General features: G+C 34.4%; 3 protein-coding genes across 5 annotated transcripts; 2 read left to right on the top strand and 1 right to left on the bottom strand.

Annotated features, from left to right (window-relative positions):
* Window positions 1-333: 333 nt before the first annotated feature.
* Window positions 334-2,781, top strand: LOC140876051 (RPM1-interacting protein 4-like). 3 transcript variants are annotated; one of them, XM_073279908.1, is made up of 3 exons: window positions 334-788; window positions 1,090-1,446; window positions 1,514-1,748. In XM_073279908.1, exons 1-3 carry the CDS (start codon window positions 783-785, stop codon window positions 1,733-1,735), a joined length of 585 nt encoding a protein of 194 aa, XP_073136009.1. In that variant the 5' UTR covers window positions 334-782; the 3' UTR covers window positions 1,736-1,748. The 3 variants fall into 3 exon arrangements, with proteins under 3 accessions (XP_073136009.1, XP_073136008.1, XP_073136007.1); XM_073279907.1 differs by lacking the exon at window positions 334-788 and adding an exon at window positions 2,668-2,781 and having other exon boundaries at window positions 803-1,446; window positions 1,514-1,711; XM_073279906.1 differs by lacking the exon at window positions 334-788 and having other exon boundaries at window positions 803-1,446.
* Window positions 2,782-3,052: 271 nt separating this feature from the next.
* On the bottom strand, window positions 3,053-7,865 carry LOC140884503 (uncharacterized membrane protein At1g16860). The gene is made up of 4 exons (XM_073291281.1): window positions 7,011-7,865; window positions 4,769-4,924; window positions 4,310-4,521; window positions 3,053-3,595 (listed from the first exon to the last, which is right to left on the bottom strand). Exons 1-4 carry the CDS (start codon window positions 7,770-7,772, stop codon window positions 3,403-3,405), a joined length of 1,323 nt encoding a protein of 440 aa, XP_073147382.1. The 5' UTR covers window positions 7,773-7,865; the 3' UTR covers window positions 3,053-3,402.
* A 5,440-nt stretch (window positions 7,866-13,305) lies between these two features.
* On the top strand, window positions 13,306-15,582 carry LOC140874816 (mitochondrial pyruvate carrier 4-like). The gene is made up of 5 exons (XM_073278234.1): window positions 13,306-13,463; window positions 14,597-14,695; window positions 14,848-14,900; window positions 15,109-15,182; window positions 15,262-15,582. Exons 1-5 carry the CDS (start codon window positions 13,409-13,411, stop codon window positions 15,308-15,310), a joined length of 330 nt encoding a protein of 109 aa, XP_073134335.1. The 5' UTR covers window positions 13,306-13,408; the 3' UTR covers window positions 15,311-15,582.
* Window positions 15,583-15,943: the final 361 nt, after the last annotated feature.

The following is a 15,943-nucleotide window of genomic DNA, read 5'->3' on the forward strand; positions in this document are numbered from 1 at the left end:
AATGGGCTTCCACTCTAACACGCCCAATTTAGGTTTAAATACGTTTTAATAAGACTCTTTAATAACTAATGGGCCTAATTAACTTTCGCTAAGGCGTTTGATAATTTTTCTATAACAAAACTCTCTTTTTATTCAATGAGTATTTATTTATTTTGAAATACAATTATCCATCATAATTAAAATTTAATAAAGGCGAAAAAAAAACTATCATGATAATTGATACCACACATCCATCGTTGTGGGATTCTTACAATAGAGGATACGTTCCCCATACGAACACCCTCAAGTTTTTGTATTTTTCCATAGATGAACATTAGATACAAGTTATACAACCACAACTGGTTTATTAACTAATGTAATGTTTATGTAATGTAATAGACTTAAAATTCCTACTGATTTGAATCATTTGAACTTTTATCCGATCATCTTCTCAAATTTTTATCCTTTTAATCCAAATGTAACTTTAAAGTATCAAAATCTAGTGAGTTGTAGGAGAACCAACCGAGTTCAAACTTCATAAAGCATAATAAATGACGCCCATTTGTTCACGTACGAAGAAACGATAACGAAACCAACATTTTGTTTATTTCAGATCTTATGATTCATCGAAAAACACGAATCTATGCATGCCCAAATTTATCGGGTTCTCCGTTACAAATTAAAATGGACCCACGCGCAAACTCCACTTCTCCTCTTTGTTTTTCATCTTTTCCACCAATTCCCACTATATTATTTCTATCTATACGTAAACAAGATCGTCCCGGGGAACTTAACAAAGATTAATGGATGTGAGTATTTTTCTTTGATAAATTGCTTATACCATCTTGTAGTTGAACACACAAATTTTCCAATAACTCAGACTAGTAAATCTTCAAAACTGAAATGTTTGCGAGAAATTTCTTTGAGGAAGAAATAATATTAGAATATGCATTTATTTTAGTTTTGACTTGAAATACTACTACTTCTTAGACATCAAACAATTTCTTAAGAGAAACGAAAAACAACCATTTTAGTCTTCATCATTCGATTTTAGTCATTTATGTCGTCAGATTTCATATTTAGCATGTTTTGAATTTCGAGATGCAGCAGCGACCGCATGTTCCTAAGTTCGGGAATTGGGACGGGGAAAACGTACCGTACACAGCCTGCTTCGAGAATGCGCGCAAGGAGAAAGGCATTAACGGCATCAGGATGAACCCTAACGATCCGCAGCAAAATCCAGAAGCCTTCGATTATGCCAATTACTCTTCGGCGCCCAAAAAGAATCGATTCCACAAAAGGAACACTTCCGATCAGCTGAAAAGCGGCACATTCAGAAACGCGTCTTCTTCTGCATCAGGCAGCGACAAAACCGCATCTCATGACAGTTCCGTGAATTCAATCCTTAAGCCCAAACACGGGCGCAGAAGATCCGATCTCAGCCAGATCCCGCCGGCCGAAGATTATGTGAGTAATCTTTTTCAATCTGAGATATTTGACTTGACGGAGGAAGCTGATTATATATATAAAACAGTCTTGTAGATCGGTGGCTGTGCCTAAATTCGGGGAATGGGATGAAAAGAATCCGAGCTCGGCGGAAGGTTTCACGGTGATCTTCAACAAGGTGAAGGAGGAGAAGCAAATCGCGGCTGCTAAATTCCCCTCTGCAACTGGGAGTGCGAGTGTGTGCAAATACCATGAGTTTCGCCACAAAGAAGATACCCGGGGAAAGGTATGCACTCTTCCTCTACGTTAATCATGATGCACAAATAAACAGGCTATTTTGTTATTCGATTTATTATTGAAATGTGCTATTCAAAAATCACTTATTAGTTATTATATTGAATAATTAACCTATGTTAGCTGTCTACTTGTTTTAAAAAAAATACATGTAGAAAGTTGACAGTTTTTCAAAATTTCTCAATATAGATACACACACTTTTTTTTTTTTTATTGGAACTAAATTGTATCCAACTTTCTTGACATTCTTGTAAATAATAATTATTTTAATTCACTTGTCATCAACTTTGTAACCAAACATAGGTTAAAGTTTTAAAGGAGTGTTTGTAAAATATTATGTTTTTGTAGAAGTGATTAAATTTATAGATTATTATAAAAAAAGTTAAGAAAAAAAAAATTGGTAGTGTTTGGAAACAAATGTGAAAATCTAAAAATCAAAGTTGGGTAGTGTTGGATAAATAAATGATTAGAGTGATTTTAACATTGACCTTTTTATTAGAATCACTTTTGGAGAATCATAATCAATATATGACTAGCTTTTGGATTTCAATTAAGTTAATCATAAGCTAACACATAATTTGAGTTTAACAAACACACAAAAGTGATTTTTTAAGTCAAAATCTAACAATCACTGCTTTTTATTGATTGCAAACACTCCCTAATACTTATAAAAATACAGTTGCAAGATATGTGTTTTATTACTTTATATATAATATTTGAAGCTGCTGATTTTAAATGCATAATAAATCCATTGGTTTGTTTGGAAAAATCACTAGACAATCGATTACAAATCTCAGCTAGTTAAATTTTTGAATCATTGCCTTTCAAATCAAATTCTCTCGTCCAAACGTAACATATACGTGTCATGTTGTCATTGATAATAATGTATATAAAGACACCTGATGCTTCAATTTGATCTCCATCTAAAAGCAGTTTGGAAATGTGCAGAGATGTTGCGGCTTGTTTTGAAGATGGAATACCCATTTGGCTCGTCTGTCCAATATTTCATACATATTAAATTTAATAGTACTTATAGCTCTTGGTCTAGGCTAATATTAAAATGCATACACAAATTATTATTTTCTGGTTCTTTGTGATTCCACTGTAATCATTGATAAGCACCTGTTTGTACTATAATATCACGTGTTACTCATCGTATTCTCAATCTGAGACAAATACCTGGGCCAACAAGCCTATCTAAAATCGAACTTTTGCCTGTAGATCGACCACTGAATAGATTTTCCACTGTTTTTTTCCAGAAATATTAAGCAAGACAACAGTTTGTTGATATGATTTGCACTAAAACTATGATTCATTTAAAATATAAGAGCAATAAATTTACGCACATAAAAAAACATAAATGCAAATAATTAGGGACAAGGCGAGGACAGCCTTTAACAACTCCTGTACAATGACCGACCAAAAAAAAAAAAAAAACAAAGAGAAATTACATAAACTTAAACTGGCATAACACATAGCTGCCTATATCTGCTCAGGAAATAACTCATTTCCTCGCATACACCTCTAGTATATATTATATACCAAGCACATGGACACTTTTACAAGATCTTCCTCTTCTTCATGCAGAAAGGAATACACAGCGGCTGATGGGATTCTTCCTTCCACCACCGGGTGATTTCTAATATTCACTTGGTGTGTAGTTCGAACAAAAAAGTTGTGCATCTATACAGGGATCGCCTCACCATTTTGGCTTTCTTCGCATGTTAATATAAGGCCTTCGATGTAGGTTGGGAGAAGGAAACAGAGCCAACGGCAGCCTGTTGAGATAGACTCAGTGGGTGGAACTATCATGAGCACGTTATCATGGCGTCTAACAACCCCCATCACGCTTACAGTACTTCCTTCTTTGATACAGCTGCAAATAAATATTACAACAAAAAAATCAGATACACCGTACACGTTTGAAAAGTTTGGGAACTCGAGATTCCAAGTCATGCGGTTTGATGATTGTTAATAATATATATAAAAATACTGAATGCTAATCTCTCATGAGCTTCAATCTTTGAGAAAAAATGTCTTTTTAACATTGTGCAGGATAGAAGATCACAAGTTTTGAAGCTACCTCCTTAAATATTTCATCAAGTTAGACCAAGGTTGTACCTTTTGGGTCTTTGTTACTCTAATGCCATTATTGCCACCACCATGGACTTGTACATGCACACTTTCAATAATAAGACAGACGTATATTCCCCCATTTCCATCTTCAATGTGAGGGGTGTGTTACTATTTATATTCATTATTAGATCGATCATCTTTCATGATTTTGAACATACGAGAAAAAGTAATTTCTAACAATAATGTGACAAAACTACAGTATACCGTAGTAACACAACTAAGTATCAACTCCAAGTAAGGATATGTTGATTCTCGTTAGGTTTCAGTTTCTAGCCCCTACATAGAAAAGAATGTTACACAAATATTTTTGGGAGTGTAAAATGTCTAATATTTTAGGGTAAATGTAAATTGAATAGAGAGGATGTTACAAAAGCAGATATAAAAATCAGATATCATGTGCTGATCTAGCATATATATAAATATTAATATGCACCGTGTTGAAAAAGTTTATTACCCTTCTTTAAGGCACAGTACATGGTCATCTCTTGACAAACCTCTGTCAGAAAGCCAGTGCAGAAAGTTCGGAGACAAATCTTTATTATCTTTGGTTATATCGACAACTGTAGTTGGTTTGACAAATGGCGCAACCTTCGCACCGTAGCCTGCTTTTACTAGAGCTCTTAATCCTGATTGGAAGTCTGATATATAAAAATCTGCCACATATTTCTGTGAATGGAACAAATATGTAATGGATCACGAAGCTGAAAGATTGTTCAACTCGATGATACAAAAGCTCACACATTCAAGTTCCACATAAGAGTACTTATTGTTTTTTGAAAAGGAAGTTCCATACTTAAGTATACATAATATAATATATCCAATAAAAGTGAAAATGTCATGTCATAGAAAATGGTACCATCCATATTTTCACCCTGTATTACTTCAAAAATTTTAATATAATTTGACATCTGACCTCTGAATGACTGCATCTCCAAGAGAAGAAACGTTGTTTAGGATTCCCAGGTTTTCCACCACAGCCTCTGTATTCATATAACTCTGAGGACGCATATACACATCTTGGTATCTTCTGGAATGAAGTTTCAAGAGGTATACTGCCACAAGTGACAACCTGGGCATACAATCATGGAAATTCACCAAGTTGGGTAGCGCAACAGCACATAATGCGAAAACAATTCTAGTCGACCAAAAAAAATATGGCACCCTTTTCTACAACATATTATGACGGAAGAGCCAAAAAACGAATTGAAACTGGTGAGATCCTAAAGAATAGGATTGTCTTCCCACGTGACAAGAATTTCTTACAAGGAATGTTTCTTGTTGATTTGTTTCAAACCTTTACGAATTTTATTAGGCTTGAATCTTGGTTACCACTGTACCTGTGTATCATAATTAGGCCTGAATCTTGGTTACCACTGTACCTGTGTATCATAATCTCAAATGATGTCCAAAAACATGAACTCCAATGTACGTGACCCACTTCAAACTAAAAATAATTCCAATGAATTAGTAAAGGGGAAAGGCCAAATGGAAAGAAAAGGCTGAATCTTGGTTATGACAGTATCCTGATGTTAAGTGATACCCAATAAATGAACTTGAATTCATGTGAGTGACTGGCTTCAAAATAAAATAACTGCCAACGAATCAGTCAAGAGAAAAGCCAGATTCGAAAAATATGGTAACGGTGGTAACGTGCTAGTTGCTATGTAGATGATTGACACCTATATAACGGCTAATGGGCGCTGGATCACAAAAAGATCCATATTGGACAAGTCACTGCTCATTTCAACTTTATAATTATAGTTTACTGGCTTATTTACAATCACGCAACTGTCTGGTTGGAATGCCAGATGGCATGGGCGTATCTAGTAATTATATTATAGGAAAGCCCATCAGTGTAATCACTCTTGGTCTCTCTACTGTGGCTCTTTGTTTTCCTAAACTACTTCCTCGTGCTATATTAATTAACTAATATCCTTTTTTTTCAATTTTTTTGGGCAATATAAGTAAATTAGATATACAACACAATGTGTACGCGGTATTATGAGCAGCTTTGAATCAAAGACGACAGAAGCTGATGCCACCTAAATATGCTAAGTCAGTACTCAGGCTGATATATTTCCATTCCTCTGAAGATAGGCGATAGCTTACTTGTGCATCTGACTTACAAACAAATATTGTAAAGATCTCAATCTTCTCAAATTCCATGTACTTAACTATGATGAGAGTCATGAGACGAGACTTAGAGAGATCTCCAGGAATTTAATGCAATGCATCTAAAACTAACATCTTTAGGAAAAAAAGGTATCACAACTCACATGTTAATGAAGTGAAGGCATTCAGGAAGAAATTGTATGACAGGATATGAACTAGACAATCTGAATGCGAATATTCGGTACCTAAAGATTTCGCCACGTGGAGAAAGTATTCAACACGTGGCGTAGAAGACAACTAGCGACCAAAAGGATTATTTATTAATTGATCCTTTTGGGCAGCTGTCATCATGCAGAAAACGACAGAGAACCGCTTTAACACATTAATCATTGTATTTAGTATCACAAAAGTAATCCTTCGGATTCTCCGGCAAATGATTTCTGATCCACAAGTCTAAAGTCATACTAGAGAATGCATAAAGATTTCAATAACCTCAGCAGCAAGTACAAAATTGAACCAGGATTCACAAAGTCAAAGAAATTAGTAGCTGTACCTTCTTTTCATATTACATAGAATCATCTTGAAATAACCATCCTGGAGGCAACAACTCTCCTCCCATTTACTACAAAAGAAGAACTATCCTAGTACCATTTCAAGTTTTCAACCAAGTAATCCATTGTTTGTATGGCCGAATTATGATTCAACCTAACATGGATGGACCAGAATAAATTTGGGATAACAGGGCGGTTAGAAATCTCATAAATACCACAACAATAGTCGGTGCTTGCTAAACGAATATTACACAGCATCCAAGATTGTTGAACAAGTGATGTAAAGGTAAATGATTTCAAGAAATTTCAAAATGGTCCACAAATAGACTTTCGTAATTAGCTTCAGACCATACTGATGACTACGCACCAGCTTAATACCTCGATAATATCAATTAATCTCAGCTGTTCAAAGATGATAAACAAGCAATTTCTACAACTGAAATCATTAAAATATCACAAAAACTGTAAAAAAATCAGGTGTAGAAAAATTACCCCAGTGACCTTGACGTACTGCCCGTCGATGGCACCCCTCAGTTCAGCATCAGGATACTTTCTTAAAAACTGTAAAACCCCATATTTTTTATACGCGAAATTCCAAATTATAATAATCAAGGCAGCCACCAAAGCGCCAACCACAGCCACCAAAACCACCGCCTTCTTCACCGACGCCAGGAGAAAGGCTCCAACCACCAGGCCCATGACCACCACCACCAAGGATACCCACATTACAACCCTCGAAAACCTGTACCCTAACTTCACCTCCTCCCCCAAGCTCGTAACGGCGGAACCGTACATGTTTTTATTGAACGAGCTCGGCGCCGAAGGCGCGTCGAGCTGGCCTGAGCGGCGGTTGGAGCTGGAAGAGCCCAACGGGCCCGATGTGATGAGGCCCGTGGGCTGAATGGGCGTCAGAGGACCCGAGAACGAGGAGGAAGACGACTTCTTATTCATTGGCCCGGAGTTAGACAGCTTCGGCGGCACGGGGCCGGAATTCGGCCCGGATCTGGCAGATCCACTGTTATGCTGAGAAGAGGACGGAGGACGGGAGGGAAGCTTCGGCGGAGCCGCCGTAGCGTGCTGGTGATCCCCCACGCCGTACATTTTCCCAAGCTCACCGGATTTCTTCACGTCACCGCCCGTGTACGGGACGGCGCGTGAACCCATGGTCGGCTGCCGTTCCTTGGACTGCTGCTCCGGCCGACCCGAAACAAACAACCCATTGCTCAACTGGTGCGACCCTGTTCGAGCACTCATTTGAAGCAAAGCGAGAGCGAACGAATTGGGGTTTGCTGGTTTTGCAGCAAACGAAGAGAGAAATAAGCTTTTAGTGGGGGAGTGAGAGAGTGTACGTGAGAGAGAAGGTGATGGAGGTGGCTGGGAAATGACAAGAAAGGGACTCGGGCTTCGGGTGTAAATTACCTCTATGCCCTTTGTCTGTGTATTTTGGGGCACAGTTTTGGCTTCTGAGTTTGCTGTCATGCTGAGTATTAAGGATTCTTAAAAGCTTTTATTATTGATTTGTTTAATTTAATTAATATTAATATAAGACCTTAATCTTGTTAGCCTTCTTGTAATAATGCCCATTCCTCGTCTTCTTTTCAACCATGTCTTGATGTTTTGAACCCATTCTTGCTTGTGCTTCGAAATGTCATACCAATTCATTTTAATTTATGAGAAAACAGGTTACGTGTATATTTATTTTGCGTTTGATGTTTGCTTTATTTTGTAAAGAAATTATAGATATGCTTGTGTATTTTATCTTACGATTTTGATTATTTATGTTGTCAAATTTCAGTGTATATTTCAATTACAATGAATTAAATTCTTTTTTTCTAATGGATCTTGCTAACATAATACTTTGTTGTCCTTGCATGTTTTAAAATCATATCAATATCACGTAGTTTAACATAGAGTAAGAGAATATGTTATGTATATGTTTATAACAATGTTTTAATTTGAATTTTAAAAACGTTTTGTTTATGATTTTTTTTAAAAAAGAAATGATGAAAATTGAAAGTATTTTCTCAAGTATTTTATATTATCTAAATGTCATACTCGTTACATTAACCTATCAAACCCTATTTAAAATGGCTGCTTTCAATTGTAATTACTTAAAGTAATCACCCAGAATTTTTTAAAATATATTAATAGATTTAAACAGTGTTAGTGTGATGCGTGGGAAAAACGCTTCGCTCTGGAAAAAAACGTTAAAAAGGGTCAAATTTTTTATTTGGTCATATTAAATGTGAAAAAACTCAATTTTTCAATTAAATTTTAAGTTTTTTTTAAAAAAAAAAATTTTAATTTCAATTGATAAATAAAAAGTATTTAATAATATACATTTTAAAAAATTTTAAAAACGGTTAAATGCTTTTAAATAAATTTTGTGCCGAACCCGCCTTTTTCTTTACGACCAAAGAAGGACACTCTGATCCAACCGTGATCGACAAAAATTTTACCCCACACAATTTGTGATTTTTGAGACTAATGTGTATGATAGCATGAAAATTCATGCATTTGTTCTTTAAAAAATATATGTTTATGTTTTATTTAATCTATTAATATCTTGATATAATTATAATTATAATAAAAACTAAGAAAGTTTCATCATGTTTAATTTCATAACAAATTATTCAAAACTCGTAAAATTTGAAACTCGATCGTAATGTTTTCATCGCGTTAGTTATTGTTTAGACCCTTGAAATAAAATATAATATCTGAACATAGTTATGGTGGTAACCTGAACATCTCTTTCATTAACGAGTAGTTAATGTGCTCTCAAATGAAAATCTAAATGCGAATCCAATCGCAATGAATGAATCCAAAACCCCAAAGCACAATTTACGACTTCACCCCTACGGTTGAAATTAATTTTTCTTTTTGGAATTCTCTTGGAGCTTGTTTTATTTTTTTGTGAAAATGTTGACGGGCTGTGTGGTAGGCCCAACTCTGAATTGGATTGGGTCCTAAAATTATTGTTCTTTTTTACTGATTATTTGATTTATTTCTTAAAAAAAATATATCATTTATCTTATATCAATCAAATCATTGAATTTAAATTACTATATTACTATTATAAATAATATTATTCATTTTTATTTATTCTTAAAATGATAAAATGATAATTTATCATTTTTATATAAAATTTAATCAATTAAATCAAATAAACTATAATCTATCAATCAAATAAAATATTATTTAACTTACAGTTTCTACCCATACTGAAACTCCATTTTTCACTTCCAAATGAGTATCCATATTGATATGATATTTTGTGCACGGTTGCGTTTGGATTCGAGGATTTAGATTTGAATATACGTATTCAAATAAATAATTGAAATAGCCTCGTCTAACTCACAAAATAAATATTACGATTTAAAATTTAATGTGTAGTGAACTTACCCAAACAAATCAATTGGTTTGTTAGTGAGTTTTTCAGTATGTTGTGGAAAGTGTTTTTATCGTTAATGGAGTCAATTATTTTAGCAAATTTCTTGTGTTTTTGTTGGAAATTGTATTATTGAATTAATTACAATTGAAATGGGCTTGAAAGAGTTTGAATTGATTAACCCAAATTGTTTGTAAAAGCCTTGTCCAAAGTATTACAAAATTCAAAATTTTGGTGAAATAAATTGGAGGAAAATGGGGAAATGGTAGTCCCACATTGGAACAACTTCAATTTGTTATTCACCTTAATTAGTCCAACATTGGACTATGGGATGGGGCCCTTAGGGCACCAGATGCTTTGTAAAGAGGCAAGACGCTAGTCGATGCAACAAACACACATGCGCGCGGCCGGCTCGGTGTGGTGTATTTTATTATTTTATGGAGTAGGCCCGAGCGGTAAAATATTACCGCGCACACATGCAAGACAGTGAGTTCAAAGCGACGTGCGCCCGCGCGGTTACAAATTACCGCGCGAGCGCGGTACCAAAATGGCGAGGCAGTGTGTTGACTTAAAGTTGGGCGCTCGCGCGGTAGAAAATTACCGCCCGAGCGCACCTTCTGCAGAATGAACAGTCACGACTGTTTCTGGCATTTTTCTGTCATGGGTTGCATCCTTACGCCTTCAAACGTGTTGTTTCGTGTATAAGACTATATATATGGTGGTTATAACACAAAAAACAAATATAAAAACATCTGATAACATACATTTTTGATTTCTAAAAATCTCTCCCTCACTTTCTCAAATAAAAGTTAAAGCATATTTTCGTTCGTTGAAGTTCGTGATATTTGCTGTGCTGTTATATCACGATCGAAATCGTTGTATCTTAGAGACGATTTCCGCTAACGTTTAGCACTTGAAACGGACAATTTCGTCTTGCGGATAGAGAGTTTCTCTCGCCTCGACTGTGTTGATCATTTTCGTTGTTGTTGATTGCTTCCGACATTGAAGTTTTCAGAATTCATAATACAACTTACTAACACTTTCATGTCTTGGCCCCAACTCAAAATCAAATGTATGGTTTCAAAGTTCAAATTTTAAATATGAATCTTGGATTTATGGAAGCAATACATTATTGATACATATTGACCAATTGAAAACGATGGCCGATCAGAACATCGTGAATCTTTTTATGAGTTATGTTGACTTGAATTAATACATTTTTTTTAAAAAAAATTTATATTATCTAAAACATTATATATATATATATATAATATATACACACACACGTTGGCTCGGTTTTTTTCTTTTACCGACGACACAGAAAGTTGTTTTTTTGTACACAATTAATATCACGAATTGACACAGACTCAACCAATAGTAGTTATTTTAAAGAAACACTATTTTTTTCCCAACTAATTATTTGTACAATTATTTTTTGACCAAATGTTGTTCAGACAACTTTGCATTATTTAATTCCAATTTATAACTATAGAAATCATAGAATTTGTTAGATCTTTTACCTATTTATATCCAACCCATTTTCGTATGAAATAATAATTATAGACATTTTAGAATGACAGAGCAATTTAGGATTTCCCTATAAAAGTCAATTATTCCTTGCATAGAGATAATAATATACAGCCTTCTAGGATTTTTCCAGTAATACCAAACGAAATATTCATCTATAATTTGTAAGTCCCTTTTTAGGCACAATGAGTCATTTAAGTGACTTGCTTAAATTCTTATTCTGGATTCATTCCAAATTGTTACCCAAATTTCCCATTAAAATAAAAAGTTGGGTCCACTAACTAATATGTCAAGAAAGGATAAAAGTCATGAAACCTCATATATTTTTTTGCTTATGCCAAGTTTGATAATTTTCGATGTGCTACACTCCATGTTATAGGAGATATTTCATATTATAAGTTAAACTATCTTCCTTAGTTCTATAAAAACTAATGTAATCGTCAATCTAATTAATGTTTCATCATTCGATATTTGTTATACCATTAACCAAAACATCTCTATTATCATTCATTGCATTAATGACAAAATCTACATTATCTTAACACGCAGAAATGATTAATAGAAAGGAAAATTTTTATGTTATATAGGGGGAGTAATTCCAAATATAATCATGAATTATTAGACGAGATGAACTCAACCTATTTTGATGTGGATCTACTCCATTGGCTCATGATCACAATATCGAATATATTTCTCGTTTATTATACGAGAAATTTCAATTTACCTTTAGGATTCAAAAAAAAAATATTTCTTGAAAATGAACCTTAAATACACGAACAAACAACCATATTTTATTTATTTATTATTTTCTGGTAACATACTTCCAAGTTCCAAGTTCCAAGTTCCAAGCTTTTGTAGTCATCGTACAACAATAAATGAGTTTAGTTTTAGATTTCTGTCGGGCGACCAAATTTCATCCATATTTACAATGGAAAAGGGCCATCGCCACCATGTAATTATGAAAGGCCCAAAATCATGTTTTGGTCTTGGCCCATATATACACCTCTTTAGGTTGATGGGCTTCATAGCGAGCCCATTCCTAGAAAGCCTTCACACGGGTTCTTAACTTCTCGTAACTAAAGGGTGTGAAATGCCGAATGATGGTGATGATACTTTAAATATAATGTAATCTATAAAATCACTGTGATTTAAATTAATAATCATCACCATCATTTATATAAAAATATTAATAATAAGCTGATTCTTCATATTTTTCAACATCATTTTTAATTTATGTGAGGAATGTATTAATTCATGCAGTCGATTATTAAGCTTCCATGTTATACTTTATGAATACAAAATCACCATAACATAATATAATTATATAAATTAATTGTTATCCACACTATATATATATATATATATATTATATGTCTAATGACTAATAGAGACAAAAGACGACATCAAATTTTTTTCCCAAAATTGTCCAATATGATATAGACATTGCTCTTTTATTTTTTTTTTTCTTTTTTCAAATTTAAATTTTATCATTTCAAATTACCGTTTAATTCATCGATAATTTCTAAAATTATTGTATAATCCTCCTATAAATATAATCAATTCAAGGGAAAGCATCACAATTCATTATTTTTTACAACTCCGATATCATGTTTGTTATAATATAAATCAAATTAAATAGAAAAGGAACTCGACTATGGAAAAGCTTTTAGAAAGCACTTCTCAGCTTTTCTTTCACAAAACTTTAAAATTTTTTAAAAATTTTGTGGGAAAAAAATAAAAAATACTTAATAAAAACTCTCTAAAACAAAAAACACTACTTATGGAGGTGATCAGGGCCGGGGTTAGGAATTTGGGCTCCTTTTGTTATTTTGTTTTAATTATTTATTATTTATTTATTTATTTAAGAAAACCCGTTTGGTGAATCAAACGCATCTTTCATTGAAAAGCAGCGTCTCTTGATCGATCCATCAACAAAAAGGGAGACCGATACACAGAGAACAGAATCTAGATTTTAATGGCGTCCTCGAAGTTTCAAGCCCTGTGGAATCACCCCGCTGGCCCTAAGACTAGTCAGATTCTTTATCTTCTCTTATCTATTTCCTATCCATGCGCCTCTGTGTTCTGTAAATGCTATAGATATCAAGATTTCATTTATATCAGATTTTGTACAATCCGGTGTCAGTGTTGGTTTGATTTCTCGGATGGGTCCTATCCATTCGTTCATAGCATGTGTTTCAATTGTAAAACCACTGGAAAAATGAATCTTTGCATTACTGTACAAAATGGACCTTCCCCCCCCCCCCCCCCCCCTCTCTCTTTATTGGTTAATTGCTTTCCCTGTCTCTGTTTACGTGTGTCAATCCCTAAGTATTATGGAGGTTGGACGTATTCCTTTTTCCTATCTGTTTTTGCCTGGGCATGTTTATTTGAGTGTAATTGTTTGCTCATTTATGGACGATGCCGTTTTGGGAGAAAGTTTAAGGTAGCGAACCCTCGACCAGAATCATTGCTCCTCGCAGCATGTTAACAATATGGGAGGTTTTCAGATATGCACTTTCGGTCTTCCACCAAGCGTATTAATGTAGCATAGCTGCCGTCTTTTCTTATCTATGCATCAACTACACACACAATAAATGGATCGAGTTGCTTCTTTATAGACCGTGAATGGGGTTCATTCTCTCATTACATCCATTTCGCTGGTATTTGATCAATCGAAGGACTTTGAACAGTGGAATTCTCTACCATATGCTACATGGAAAGTAGGATTTCAAGTTTCCTTTTGGCTCACACGGAGTCCTGTTTACTTCCATTTTTCTCTCATAAATCACCCTCCCCATTGGATAGATCATTTTCTTTTGGTATGGAATCAGTACATTGTTTCTCTTTAGTTAGGTTTCTTGGTGGATCCAAAACTTTTATTGATCCTACAATGATTGGAGTGGAGAGACAAGAAAAGATGGTGTAATCCTTATCATCTTTGGAAATATTGTCACTACCATTGAAATTGATCTTTTGTTTGTTATTTTGTTTGTACATTTCCGTCTTCTAAATTTTTGCTATGAACTATATCTTAATATATCCGTGCGTCTTGTCACGTGATACACTATTACACATATCTTTGAAACTGACTTTGCTTGCTATTCATTATCTACAAAATTCAGTTTAGTTTAGGTTTTACTTGATTAATTGCAATATGTTGTAGTTCATTTCTGGGCACCAACCTTCAAATGGGGAATTAGCATAGCCAACCTTGTTGACTCTAGTAAACCACCAGAGAAGGTTTCATATCCCCAGCAGATAGGTGAGTGATGATCGTATCATATCTCCTTATCATATCTCACATTCATTACTCTCTGTAATAATTAAGATTCTTGGTCCTGTTTCTTCGGACATTATTCACTTTAGGCTCTTAAGAAACCAAGTTTGCTAACCCTTGTTTCCACTTTTGCGCAGCTGTTACAGCAACTGGACTTATCTGGTCACGTTATAGCACTGTTATTACCCCGGTAAGTTCAATCCTTGATACCACCTGCCTACTCGCTCTGTTTCTTGTAATCATGCCTACAACTTGTTTTTGATCTATCATGTTTCTTTCCATCTGTTATATTTCACAGCATAATCCCGTGCTTGTTTCTACTATGTATCATGCTATATGACCGAGCATTCTTTAGTTTTTTGTTCTAACGTATGAGACATCTCAAATCTGGACTGCAGAAGAACTGGAATCTGTTTAGTGTAAACATTGTGATGGCTGGTACAGGCATCTACCAGCTTTCACGAAAGATATTGTAAGTGGTTTTGTATCATTTCATATGATTAGCTAGCTTGGGGGTTGTTTTGGATCACTTTGTTGCCCGGTGTTTACAGGCACGATTACTCAGACAAGGAGGAGCAGGCAGCCGTGGCCAAAGAATGATGACGAAAATGGTTGATTCACCTGATTTTTGTGCTGTTTCTGTTTATTTTTATTATTTCCATTTCATGCATATTTATTTAATAATAATTGAGGCATTATTGATCTTGGATCAGATGAGCCTGTATTTTCTTGTCTATGTTCAGATCCATGATTTTCGTTAGATGTTTTTCCTCTTTTGATTTTGATGTGGACGATTTAGCTGAAGTTATGTCGAGTGACTTGTGAGAACTCAATTTATGCAGATATCAGAAGAAATTTCTGTACTTTAATTACATGATGATACAATGTATTAACTATTAAGAGATTAATCTGTAATTGTACCCAATTCAGAAATTTCTTAAGTTGAAAATGGCAGCCCCTTTTTCCAAATTCATTCAAATTCTTTATACGAACATTGCTCTAATTTCCCAAGTTAAATTCTTGATTTTGAAGCTAATATCCAGTGAATAATTGATTGTAAATTAAGCACCAATGAAACCAACTTACATAATTAGAAGCTATGTACTTGCATAAATGCAGTATTCTCACCAATCCAATATCTTCTTCAAAATACGACATCTATCTATAATAATAAAAAAAAGCATCTGTTTCAGAAAATCACAGCCTCCGTTATAAACAAAGCTTCAGGAAAAC

This window comes from Henckelia pumila, chromosome 1 (genome assembly GCF_033568475.1).
Source record: "Henckelia pumila isolate YLH828 chromosome 1, ASM3356847v2, whole genome shotgun sequence".
In the NCBI taxonomy this organism is placed as follows: domain Eukaryota; kingdom Viridiplantae; phylum Streptophyta; class Magnoliopsida; order Lamiales; family Gesneriaceae; genus Henckelia; species Henckelia pumila.